The 13,759-nt window shown below is 34.2% G+C and overlaps 2 protein-coding genes across 2 annotated transcripts; both read left to right on the top strand.

Annotated features, from left to right (window-relative positions):
• The first annotated feature begins 282 nt into the window (after nt 1-282).
• On the top strand, nt 283-2,434 carry LOC108826598 (uncharacterized). The gene is made up of 6 exons (XM_018599979.2): nt 283-560; nt 763-868; nt 947-1,174; nt 1,260-1,407; nt 1,505-2,023; nt 2,127-2,434. Exons 1-6 carry the CDS (start codon nt 413-415, stop codon nt 2,274-2,276), a joined length of 1,299 nt encoding a protein of 432 aa, XP_018455481.1. The 5' UTR covers nt 283-412; the 3' UTR covers nt 2,277-2,434.
• A 2,788-nt stretch (nt 2,435-5,222) lies between these two features.
• Nucleotides 5,223-7,202, top strand: LOC108826249 (two-pore potassium channel 2). Its single transcript, XM_018599637.2, has 2 exons — nt 5,223-6,600; nt 6,679-7,202. Exons 1-2 carry the CDS (start codon nt 5,444-5,446, stop codon nt 6,851-6,853), a joined length of 1,332 nt encoding a protein of 443 aa, XP_018455139.1. The 5' UTR covers nt 5,223-5,443; the 3' UTR covers nt 6,854-7,202.
• Nucleotides 7,203-13,759: the final 6,557 nt, after the last annotated feature.

Below are 13,759 nucleotides of genomic sequence, written 5' to 3' on the forward strand. Positions count from 1 at the left end.
TTACCCATAGAAAATTACGATGAGTACGTTGACTAAAATGGAATGGAATTGATCTTCACCGTCAAAAAATATATCCTTGTACTTTTAAATTATCATATTTAAAGCTACTAACTTTATAATATACAGTCTTTACCTCAAAATATTTAGAGGCGTTGAGGACGTTGACTAAAATGGAATAGCATTATTTCTTGAATATAGTTGGAAAGTAATGTATTTTTTTTATAATATTGATTATATATATTTTTACCGCTTCCCAAAAACTATAAAGCACAGAGAGTGAGAGGGAAAGGAACAAAGGTTTCTTGATACTCAAGAAGAAGCGAGAGAGAGGATCCTTTTCGTTCGTTCTTCTTGCATTGCATGCGACTGTGAGTTTGTGAAAGCAAGAAAGCTCTGACAAGTTTCGACAAAAATGGCGGCGAAAGACGAAGACGGCGGCAACTTAAACGCCGATGACACTTTCGCCGACGGTAACGTAAACGCCGATGGTAATCTGGCGGAATCGGGAGAGATCGATCAGCTGTTGCAGGACATATCGAACGTTCTTCTTTCTCGTCAAGGTCTCTTCCTTTACATTCGTCTTCTTCTTCTTCTTCTTCTTCGACTGTGCATTTATCTTGTACAGTTGCTGCAGCAAGATCGCTCTGTTTTTCTTTGTGTTCAATATATCCATCGAATGTTTTGTGATGCTTTGCTGGAGATCATGTGATGCAAAAAAAGACTTGATCTTTGTGATTCTGTATACTGTGGTTGTTGGTTCAGGGACGAGTAATAATGAGCAAGGAACCAGTGCTAATCAACTATTGCCTGTTTCATCTACCACTAGTAGTAATGTGCCTGTAACCTCGGGTGAAGCAACATCTTCTAGGTATTAATCTGCTTCGAATTATTTTGGTACCAATCAATGGTTTGTATCTCGGTTTGTAACATCATTCCCATGTTCTAGTGTGCCAGTAAATTCAGGTGAATACGAGATGATGTTTTCCCCTCTTGGGGTGCCATTAATGTCTGATGCTCCTGTCAAGAATGACCGTCCCTTGCCTGATGATGAAGACGTTACTAAATTAATTGATAACACATGCTGGGGGTATGATGAAACAAGAGATCGACTTAAAAAGGGTTTCTCTCTACTCCCTCTAGAGAATGATGATGACTCAAAAGAGCTGAGCAAAATGTAAGTCTGCTTCCTCTAGCTTTCTCCATTTTTTTATTTGCTCTATTAATAATCTCTTCAATGTGTTTTTTTTTTGTTTTCACAGAGATCCCTCCTCCTCCTCAGACCATCTTGAAGCAGAACATGTGCAGTACGGAACTCATGAGCCGGTGATTCAGCCAACGCCTACAAGACAAAGCATTACTACTACTGCATCTTCATCTGGTCGTAGCCCATCGGTCTCGATGACCAAGGTAAAGTCTTTCTCTCATAAACCATTAATATATATAAATTATATTCTTTAAAACTACTTCTCTTTCATACGTTTAGTTTTGATCAAATTTGACGCAGGCATTTATGACATCCACTGACTTTGTACCAAGAAGGAACCAACAAGCCATGAACCTACCGCAGCCGCAGAGGAACCAACAAGCCATGAACCTACCACAGACACAGAGGAACCCACAAGCCATGAACCCTCATTACTCTCAGTTGCAAGTTCCTTCAGGGCAGTATAGTAATATCACGAGACCTCCTTACTTGCCACCATCAGCACTACCATTTCAGCAACCTGGTGGTAGTAACACGGCGCATTATGGTACTATGGTGACATATCCTTACTGGCGACCAGAACAGACCGACATCTACAACACGCCTCAGCCAAATGCCTTTGTGGTTCCTTATGGTACTATGGTGACGACAACTTACTGGCGACCAGAACAGACCGACATCTACAACATGCCTCAGATAGATGGCTCTGTGGTTACTTATGCTTACGGTTCTCCTAACCCCTTTGACACGTCTGCATACTCGAGATTTGGTTATGAAGGTGTCCCAGGCAACTACTTGTCATCAATTCCGCAGCATCAGGTGAAAAACCCATCAAATCTCTCTTAGGGCTTGGATGACTTGGCATACAAGTAACGCTTGTTTTTTTGTTAATCTTTTCTCTTGCTTGTTGTTTTGTTCACAGAGTACTGGAGATTCAATTGTGCGGCCACCGAGTAACACACATAGCCGCCAACAACGACAACACCTGCCTTGGAGTGATGACTTAGCAACTCAGAACCAACAAAACGATAGGAGTGATGATCCGTCTGACCAAACCCAAAGAGACAACTAGCAATCCCAAATCAGAGTGATTTTCTTTCGATGGCTTAAGCTACTTTGTTTGTGAATAATAAGGTGTTCTGAAGTACTACGTTCTATCTTTTGTTTTGTTATACACTAGGTTCATCAAGAATTCATGATATAAACCAAAAATGAATATTTTGTTAGAACAAAGTTTCGACTTTTCTTAGTTTGTTCCTATGAGGGTTAGTTTTTTCTTAAATTTTTCTATACATGGATATTTAAGCATATATTTTAACAAATTATATGATCGATAGTTCCATTTGACCGAAATTTTCTGTTCAGGTTTCTAGTAACAAAAAACGTGTGCTCACAAAATCCCAAAGAGTGTAATTGTTGATAAATCTTTTCATTTTTTTTTAAATTGCTTGTATGCTCTACTTTCATATTTAGCTTCTAATACATGTTGGATTGAATATGTGATCTTTGTCTCCTTGGAATGGATTTTTCTCCAGACTGAACAAAAACAATTTTAGCTTGTTTTTAATTCGATTGTTTTTTTCTGATTTAAACTGTCAGAAGAAATATTATTTATGATTTCTCGAAATCCGCAAGGTGTAAAATGATATTGTAAAAAAAGGTGTAAGAAATGCTCAAAATCGCCGGAACCACGTAATCTGGAACGGCCAAAACGACACGTCGTACCGTTTGTCACTCGCAGCTAGAAAGTGACACGGTGTATATAATATGCACTAACTTGGTATATATTTCCGTAGTTTATAGGTTTTGACCCCTTCATTTCCAATACTAACGTATCTCACCCATAACAATACCAACTTGTATGTTTTTCAATTTTCCATAGCCTAAACATTTTGCCTTAATAGTTATAATTCTGATTAACATATAGTTAATAGCTTACACATCATACCAATTCAAGAATTCAACTATAAACCCTAAAAGAAGATATATGATATCACCAAGTATCATAACAAAATTGCGGGCTCTCTTCTCTACTGTTCACAAATCTCTCTCGCTTCTCACTACAAACTAAAAAAAAAAGAAGATCTTGCTCCGGCGACTGGAGACATCGGCAGTTGGCCCGGTGTGCGTTAGCTCCACCGTCGGAGGCACTCCTCCTCTCCTCTCTCCCCCTTTTTTTTCTTTTGCCTCTTTCTCTCACTGGTCTTCGTCGTCGATATGTCGGAGTTGTGGAGCGGTCATGAAACTGGAACCCTAGATCCTCCCGGGGGGAGATAGATCCAGTGGGTATGGCTGTATCTGGAGGCGAGACGAGGCGTTGAAGGCCGTGAATTAGAACGGAGTCGGCTTTTAGGGTTTGGAGTCCAGCGTTTCTCTTTTTCTCTTTGTAGATCCGTCTGGTTTCCATGGCGGTGGTGGTGGGTGTTACTCGGGATCTCTCTCTCCTCGTTCCAATTGTTCGGTAGTTAAATCTCGAGGCTTCTTCCTCGATGTGGAGTGGGTTGTGAAGCTTTCTCTCTCGACGGAGCTGGGTGTCCTGCTTCGAAGGTTTGTCTGCTTTCGACCAGGAGAGGCGGCGTCTCTTCTACGTCGGTGCGTGCACGGTTTCGCGGCGGTTGTGTGACAGTTGCGTCTCTGTGGTTTGGCGTATGCAATTTCGGAGCCGGTTGAGGATCTGTCGTCTATGGCAGTGTTCTCGTTGTCTCTTGCGGTTGCTCTTTCCTTGCAGATTAGTTCTCATGTCTGGTGCATTCTTCGGACCATTATCGCGAGTGGTCTTGTTTCTTTCACCCCTTCCTGTCAGTCGCTATGCGTGTCTCCAGCGCGGAGTGTTCCTGCAGTTCAAGAAAGGGTCGACTTAGGTTCTCTAAGTTCGGACCAAGTCGCTTTTCTGTTGCTCGTTTGAGTCTTCAGGTAGCAGAATGCGAGGAGGCTTGGGAGAGTTTAGTCATCTGCGTGCAGAGGAGGCTTCTTGGTCTTCTTTGTAGGCTAATCTCTATCTTTTTTGCAGGGTTGTGAAGTGTTTGTACTGGTGTCACCTCCATTGCAATCCGTTTGTCAGGAGGGTAGAGGTCGCTTTTCAAGCTGAGTAGTCCCTTGGTTCGGCGTCTTTCTCCCTCTGTTGTTTGCGGTTCTGAAGTTTGATGGCACTTCAAAAAGGTTTGCTATCTCTCTCTCAGTCCGTGGGTCGCGCTTCATAGACAGTTTAAGTTATGAGCTTGAAGAGATCCTCAAAATCCAGCTACTACGGTGATGTCATGAGAAAACCGGCATCCTAGGCAACTAGGTAAACCCCACATTCGAGTGGTTAACATTATCGGCAGAGAACAGTGCTTGATATTCTAGGGATTTCCGAGCGAAGCTTGCGGATGGCGTCGGATAAGTGGGCGAGCGAAGCGAGTTTAGTTAGGTCTGATATAGAACATTTTGGTTGATTTAAGCTTGTAATTGACGCTGTAATTCCCGGTTCGGGTTGCTAATTATAATTAAAAAAAAAAAAAAAAAAAAAAAAAGTATCATAACAAAATCTTTTTATTATTAAAGTTAACCATCTTTAAATATAGATGTGTAATAAATGATTTAATTTATAAAAAATATATAGCATATTTTTAAATATACTGAATTATAAATAAGAAAAATGAATAAAATAAAATAATCACAGTATAATAATAACATAAAACGATAATTCATTTTTCGTTAAAATTATAATAAATATTTAGGATTCTAATTATTTTCATGAAATTTAGATTTCGTTTGATAGAAGATAAATGATAATATTGTGGAATGGACTGAGTAAACTATTTCACATCATTTTATTAAAAAAAGAAAAGAAAAATCAGTTGCAGCTTTGATTACCTAAGGGAAAAAGGGAGAACAAAAATTGACACATAGGAAAGTTATACTGCTAATTTATAAATGATCAACGATACAAGGTTCGCTAATCAAATAGTTAGAAGTATCTAATCACCATTTTTGTAACATTTTTAAAAATCTAATCACCATTTAAATAAGAATACAAAAACCTGTAACAATTAACACCTACAAAACTATGAAAGGATCGTGTCAATCAAAATTAAACTAATCTCTGTTATTAAAACCTGTCAACATCTCAAAACTATCATCGTCCTATAATAATCACAGTCCCTCTGAACGATTCTCCAAAAGAATAAGCCAAACCCCATCATAATTCATAAAGGTTTCATCTTTGCTTGATCTTACCGTGGTTTCTGTACTCCGGCGATGGCTAACGACGGAAACGAGATTGACCCATTACTCCAGTACCTTCTCAGCCCAAGAACCAACCCACCACAACCACATCCGCCTCCTCTGTTTCCCTTACCCGAAAACGACGACGTAACGGTCCCGATGCCAATGACACCAACGGAGTTCAAAAACCGTTTAATCTTCGGCCCTTTCCCTCGCTCCCAACGAGACTCATCGCTCCTCATCGACGCCATTTCTCAAAACATCCCATCATCACCCTCCTCCACCTCCTTCTCTGACACCTCCTCCACCGTCGACATCCCACCAGAACACAACTTACCACCACCGCGAAAACCCAAACCGACCTTCCACCGCTCCAAAACAGCTCCCGCCATGGTCGCCATCAACGACTTGACCCACCCGTTTGACCTCAAAACAGAGAGACCAAACTCAAAGTCCGTCGTACGACAAGCCGCTGCTCTGCTTTTCGTGTATCTATCCTTGGGAGTCCTTATCTATTGTCTGAACCGAGACGGCTACTCGGTCGTCCACACTCACCCCGTCGTCGACGGTTTATACTTCTGCATCGTGACGATGTGCACGATCGGCTACGGAGACATCACACCCGATAGCGTACTCACCAAGGTGTTCTCGATCCTGTTCGTCCTCGTCGGGTTCGGTTTCATGGATATACTTCTTAGCGCGATGGTTAGTCACGTTCTTGATCTTCAAGAAGACTATATGTTAAAAGCCGCCAAGGACGCTAGCTTCGATGAGGGGGCGGAGAAGAATAAGAAGAAAACGACGTCGTATATAATCGACGTGAGTAAAGGGAGGATGAGGATTAGGTTGAAGGTTGGGCTGGCGTTGGGTGTTGTGATGCTGTGTCTTGGATTCGGGGTTTTGATTATGCATTACGTGGAGAGGATCGATTGGTTGGATTCGTTTTATTTATCGGTTATGTCGGTTACTACGGTCGGGTATGGGGACAGGGCGTTTAAGACTTTGACCGGGAGGCTTCTCGCTGCGGTTTGGTTGCTTGTGTCTACTCTGGCTGTGGCGAGAGCGTTTTTGTATTTGGCTGAGGCGAGGGTTGATAAGAGGAATAGGGAGAGGGCGAAGAGGGTGCTTGGTGAGAACATGTCTGTCTCTCAGTTCTTTGCTGCTGATATCGACCATAATGGCTGCGTTAGGTAACTCATATATACTATTAGTAATGTTTCATACTTTGTTCAGGTTCTTGGATCTGATGATCTTCTTGGTTTTTGCAGTAAAGCGGAGTTTGTGATATACAAACTAAAGAAGATGGAGAAGATAACCGATAAGGATATTGATCCGATCGGTAACCAGTTTCACAGGCTTGACAAAACCAATAGTGGAAGGATTACTCTTTTAGACTTGTTGGAAACAAGCACCAACGAGTTACCCACTGCAACTTCTGTTTAGCATGCAACTTAACAAAAAGATGTGCAGTTGAACCGGTTTAGTTAAACCGGTTTGAAATCTAGTTTGTCTTCTTCTCACCTAAGATGATGAAGAGAAAGAAGTTTGATGTTTGGTTTCCTTTGACCAGTTTGATGCCTGTCATACCAAATGGGTATATGCCAATGGTTTGCTTCGGTTTGATGGATAGGTTAATTAAGGAGTTGAACGGTTTATTTTATGCATATATTGTTGATTGAAGTTATTTGTTACCGTTTGAAGTAAAGTAACTAGTGTTCCCAAATATGAGACTGTAAATGTTAATGTATAATTTGGTATCTGGGCTATTTTCAATCAGTTTCTTTGCGGTCAACTATTTTTTGTAAAGTATTCACATTTTTCATGTATAAGAAAAAATTACTTTCTTCCTATTTTTTCACACACCCTAACAAGAAACATGTTTTCTTAACTTAGGAAAGGTTAACAATCTCATCGTCAACTTCTCCCTTTATGAATTATCATACCTTAGACAACCTATTCTAGTTTTTTTACATTTATTATCTTGTTCTTAACTTTGTTACTTGAATCGAACCCTTACTTGAATCAAACCGAAGGGATTCTAAGCTAACAGAATCAAAACCAAATTGAATTTTCCAAATACTAGAACGGATTTTTAAACCTTTAGAATCGAAAAATCAAAACTGAGAACCAAATGTCCATAACTACTTAATACACGTATGATATAACAATTTGAGTCCTTTTCTAATTTTCGGCTCTAATTAAACACATAATTCTATTATTTATTCAACATATCAATCATCACATTGACTTTTTGTTAGCGCTAAGTAGATTTTAATAATGTTTATAAATTATAGTTATGCTTTTTTCAATTTTATACAACAATTAACTGTTCAACAAACAATTATTTGAACTAAAAAGAAATAAAAACTCAAACAAATATATATAGTGAATGAAATTTCATACGCACCAACATCTTTAAGAAGTTTAGTGCATCCGCACATGCATATTCCACAAAACAACTGGTCGTAGATATCATCTGCGAACATGTATTTTTTGTGTAAGCTTCGCCTTTTGTCTCTTATCAAAGTTGAGGTTGACTAATTTACAGTAAGGATTGAAAATATAAAAGAAAATACACTAAAACTTCGAAATAAATATTATAAAAAAGTTCTAAAAATCATGTACATAGAATCTCTTGGATATGAAGACGCAAGTGAGTAGACAAATAAGATGTGTGAGCAAATTAGCACTAAGTAAATGTAATATATATATATACAGTTATACTAGAAATCTAGTTTGAAAATATTCAGAATATAGCAGGGTTGAATATAATATTCGCACCGAAAAAGTGATATGAAATAGACTGTAAATCAGGATACCAGACTCAACTGGACTTAAATATCCGAGAAGATCTTTTCTTAAACCCAAAATACGATATCAAATCAGATTATCACCGAAAACTAATTAATAAGTATCCAAATATAATAATTATATATATATATATATAGTATATATATATATTATTATATTATAATTATTATAATATTAATATCTAACTTAAATTATAAATTAAATAGTTTAGTTATTTTTAGTATTTATGGATAGAATGGATGATTCGATTACAAAATATCTGAATCAAATTTAACGTTGAATTATTTTCATATAAAAATAACTGATTTGAAGCATATTTACTGTGATTTGGTTTTTAAAACTATTTTAAGTAAGTTTAGGTAGTCTAAATATAAAATACCTAGAAACGAATCAGTTGTTGATCATTTCGGTTGAAACTGAATTTATCCCACCTAAGAAGGCTTGACTCGAACTTAATATGCTTTTTATAATATCTGAATGAGAAATTCTTCAAAATTTTAAAATTTTTAATACCTGAATGAGGCAATTTTTAATATCTGAGTGAGCATGTGTCCATGCTTGAATAGGTTCTTATCAATACCCGAAGGGAAATCCGAATGTCCAGAGTAGTTCAGAGTCCTGGTTATGTAATGAGTGGCTGCTTCGAAAAAAATATCACTGAAACGAATACAGTCCACCAATTATACTATGTATACTAATATGGGATTAACTGATGATCATTATAAAAATGATAGGAACTATGAAAAAAAAGGAATCCAAAGGAATGATAAAGAATCAACTGGAAGGAAAAAACTGTAGAAAAAAAAAGAATTAATTTAGATCTTTGTCTAATTTGATGTGGAATATATTTACACTAAATTCTTCAAAAAAGGAATTGTTAAATTTCAAATATACAAAATTTCACACACTGGTTAAAAAAAAAGGAACTAGGTGGAATGTACTATTCCTTGCTATTATTTTTCTCAATTGTTGTCACCAGTTAGACCCAAATGCAATTATAATCTAGTCGGTAGTTTAACCCTATGAATAAATAAATATACATGTGTTTATTTTGTTTTCAACCTTATATAAAATGAAATTTTACTTGAAACTATACTTTTTTGTTGGATATATGGAAAGTAAAAAATGTATCAAGAACGTAAGTATAGTACAGCATTTTTTGACGTTTATGATCCATCAAAATCATGACTCATAGTCGTTTTCTTGGGATCATCAATAATCTATCAAAAGATTGCTATAATTATACATCAATCAATTATTTATACTCCCTATCGAATACATGAAGTTTAATAGAGTTTTCAATGTTTTAAGATGTAAGATATTTTCATATTTTTAAGTAACTTCTAAATTTATTAAAAATTGTCTACCTAATGATATTCTGTAGTCTATTTTACAATTGGTTGAATATTTTTAATTTATTTTAATGATTTTAAGGTTAAAAGTAATTTTTGTTAATAGTTGTGCATTACCTACAATATTATATACTCCCTCTGTTCCTAAATATAGGATTTCTTACACTTTTCACGTTTATTAAGACTAATAATAATTTTGCACTTTATTTAATTATTTATATCATTTACACACTTTCAATAACTGTCTACCAATAAAATTTAATCAGTACCACTTTTATTAAAAAAAGAACCTCAAAGTTACAAAACTACCTTAAATATTAGAAAATCTTATATTGTGGAACAAAGAAAAACTCCAAAAATCCTATATTTAGGAACGGAGGGAGTATTTTGAAATAGATAGAGTATTTTGTTACAAATTAGTTACATACGGTGTCTCCAAACGTTTTTCATCATTTTCGCTTTTCAGAAACTTTTCACGACGATTAGTTTTTTTTTTCTTTCTTTTTGAATGATGTGACCCACGTTCTGATAGACTATATATCAATGCATCGGCTGTAGGTTGTAATCTGAATTTAAGATCGAGATGTACATGACAACTTATATTCTTGTTAGGGTTATGTATTTTCATCTATGAACTTTTTAAAGGTTTAATTACAAACAATTAGAAAAAGAAACACAAAGAAGCGTTACTGAACCATGAGCATTTTTATATAAGTATCATGAACACAAAGAAACTCTGAAAATATCTATTCAATTAAAAGAGAAGGAGTCTAAATAAATCTACTTATGTAAGTTGTTTTGGACCCTTTCATTTAATTAATTATTTGTTTAGTCTATCTCTATATATCCTAAAAACACGTGACCTATAATATATTTGGTTCTAATGTTCCTTTTTTTCCTCTAGCCATTAAAGGAGTTCTATTAATTTAATTATATTAACCATTCAGAAACAATTTGAAGGAAACCTAATCAATTTGATAACTATACATAATTATTGGTTGACTAATCACGAATCAAAACATATACATTATATGCAATCAACTTCTGAACCCAATTAATATACTTTGAAATTTATTTAAGAATATATATCATAATATCACACAAGTTCATTTTCACATTAAAGTTCCAAATATTTACAAATTCAACTTTAATAAAACACTTTAGCAACCACCTGTTGAAGATTATTTTTACATTACAAATTATTCTCTTTAAAAATAATTTTAATAAAGATCTATTTAGATAGATTTAAAAACTATTAAAAACCTTACAATCTTATATTTTAAATTAGTCAAAAAGTGCAAAATAAATCTTAAGTCTTATCACTCAACAAATATAACTCTTATAAATTTACCCATACAAATAATAAAAGAAACTAGGTTAGGGTATTCGTGTCGAATACAGAGATCGGTTTTCGGGTCTGAGTTCTTCAGATCCTAAACATGTGGCCATAACTAGTATTTAAAATTTCGATATGTGTTTCAAGTCGGTTTTCTCAGATTCAGATATGTTCGGATACATAATTCAAATTTTTTTAAAATCTTTAATTTTTTGGATCTGTAATGGGCCTGGATTGTTTGGTTATTTAAGACCCGAAAAAATTGAAGTACCCGAAAACCAGAAAAAATATTAAACATGAAAACCCAAATAAATACCAAAAAAAAAGCAATACCCAAGCATCCAAATTTTTACCGAAAATGATTTGAGGAACACAAAAATACCCAATTTTTTTTCAATACCCAAAAATATTTTTTTTTAGATATTGATTTTCCTTGAAACCCAAAACTATAATCGAAAATAATGAACTCACAACTTAAAAAGTATATGTAATACCTAAAACATATCTAAAATACCCACAATATATGTGATATACACAAAACATTTCATGTATTTTTGTACCGATTGACTCTCGGGTAGGATCCAGACTCCAACAGGGATCCGTCAGTCCAAAAGAATCTTAATATTATATTTACAATGGACATATCCAAATAGCATTTACATTTTTGAGTCGATTTCGGTTTTGGTTTCCCCGAGTCTGGTAAATGTCCACGCTTTCGAAAAATGTTAGATAAGAGATACATACAGAATTTTAAATAAACTAATTGATAAATTATAATTTTAAGAAATTTTCTTTCTTTCAATTTAATATGAATTTGTAACAATGATATTACAACACACAATTTAAAATTGATAATTTACAAATTTGTTTATAACTCAAAAAAAATCCGCGCTTTCGAAGCGCGGATCAAAATCTAGTGATGTATTAAACTTGTAAAGTCAATATATGCTCCTTTTTCGTCATCTATGGATATTTTGTTATAATGTTATATTCCATGTAGTCGACTATTTTACTATGTTTATAACAAGTTTTATTTCGAAAACAATTATATATATATCATGATAAATGACAATATCTTATTTTATAATTTAATGTTCATTTTACATGCTCGAGTAAAGTTCTAATGTGAAAACTGAATTAAGATTTGTGAAGAGTGATCACATTGGTAATATGTCACATATGATTCATATTTTCTTTGGACCACCTCCGATGGCTTCTCATTTAAAAGAAAACATCAAATAAAATATCTAAATTTATGAATCATTTTGAAGAAAAAAATGAAAATATGAAAGTCTCTCAAATTTTAAAAATATTATTTACAATTTCATTTTTATTATTAAAATTTTATTTGCAATTAATACTTACATTTTTATTGATTTTGTTTGGCATCTAAAATGATCAAATATTTACGTTTTGTGCTTTATTGAAATTAGTAATACTTTTATTAATATAATTATATTTCATAAACATTGTCTATTCTATTTACAAACTTATTTATGTATATTAAAGACTTAGTTAAAATAAACTATAGTTAAATAAAATTTGTAGTTTTTTAAATAAATAGCATTGTTAGAAATAAGTAGTAATAATATATTTGGAATATTTTGTTTTGCTGGAAAAATGAAGGTAACTATTGAGGTAAACACAAATCTATTTTGAAAAAATGAATGTAACATTAGAGATTTCTTATCGTATATATTTCAGTTTTTTTTTATATTTGTAACTATTTTTGTCCTATTTTATGTCATTACGAAATTGTTACTTGCTTAATTACTATATATGAAAATTAGTTTTTTCACAACAGATTTACATTAAATACAAACTACATCTTATTTTAGTATATGATAAAAATTGTTTCCAAGTTTCTAACAGTTATTTTGTTTTTCTATATAATTTTCTTAACTTGTAATCATGCCCCTTTGACTTAGAAATACTAAATTCAAAAAACTAACGCTTGCTATTGTTATAAGGTTGAGGAACCAAATGCAATAAGTCCACCACGTGCCAGGTCATGTGTCGGTTACGGTCAATTCCGCTGCTATGACTAAGACGTGTCATCCTAATAACCTCACGATATTTGCCTTTGTTATTGCCTTCTTTGAAATTTTGTCTTGGCTCTTCTTCTTTACACAAAAGATGACCGGAGACTGACCGTTTCCCGTAAGGCCGTAAACGGTTTAACATTTGTCATCGGCTTCTCCACACAAGATTGTTCCCACCTTCTTCTACATCTCCATAATAAGATCAACTAGCGTTTGATCCATGTCTTACACGGCCTTTATTCATTTTAGTTTGACAATTCAAAAACTGGACTGATAATTAATGAGTATTTCAAATGTAACTTCTGTATTATTATATCTAAATAATCTTTTTTTGTCAATATATCTAAATAATCTATTCTGTTAAAATGATTTATAAAGATAGAAATTCGATTTATGTTAGTAAAAAAAAATGGTTGTGAGTGGGTGACTCCATTTTCCTGGAGAAAGAATATGAATGTTTAAATGGCCGGCACGAGTCGAATTCGGATGGTTTCCCGTATTAAAACCGATATTCTTTCAAGTAATCGCAAATGGACCAGCTCGTGCTGGTTGATTTATGTACACCAATTTTTTACAGTCATGATTTTTAACATAGATATATAAATACTAGGAGTTGACATAGAGTATACATTCTATACAGTGTTAGGAATCTTAGGATATAGCAATTGAAGAATATTCCTAAGAATTTTTAGTTAAGTCATGATTCTAACCTAAGTGTTCCAATATATCTTAAAGGGTTTAGATATATTGCTAAAAATTGAAATATGTTCTTGATTTAACAAGATCGATTTCCATTACTATAACAGTA

This window comes from Raphanus sativus, chromosome 9 (genome assembly GCF_000801105.2).
Source record: "Raphanus sativus cultivar WK10039 chromosome 9, ASM80110v3, whole genome shotgun sequence".
Classification (NCBI taxonomy): domain Eukaryota; kingdom Viridiplantae; phylum Streptophyta; class Magnoliopsida; order Brassicales; family Brassicaceae; genus Raphanus; species Raphanus sativus.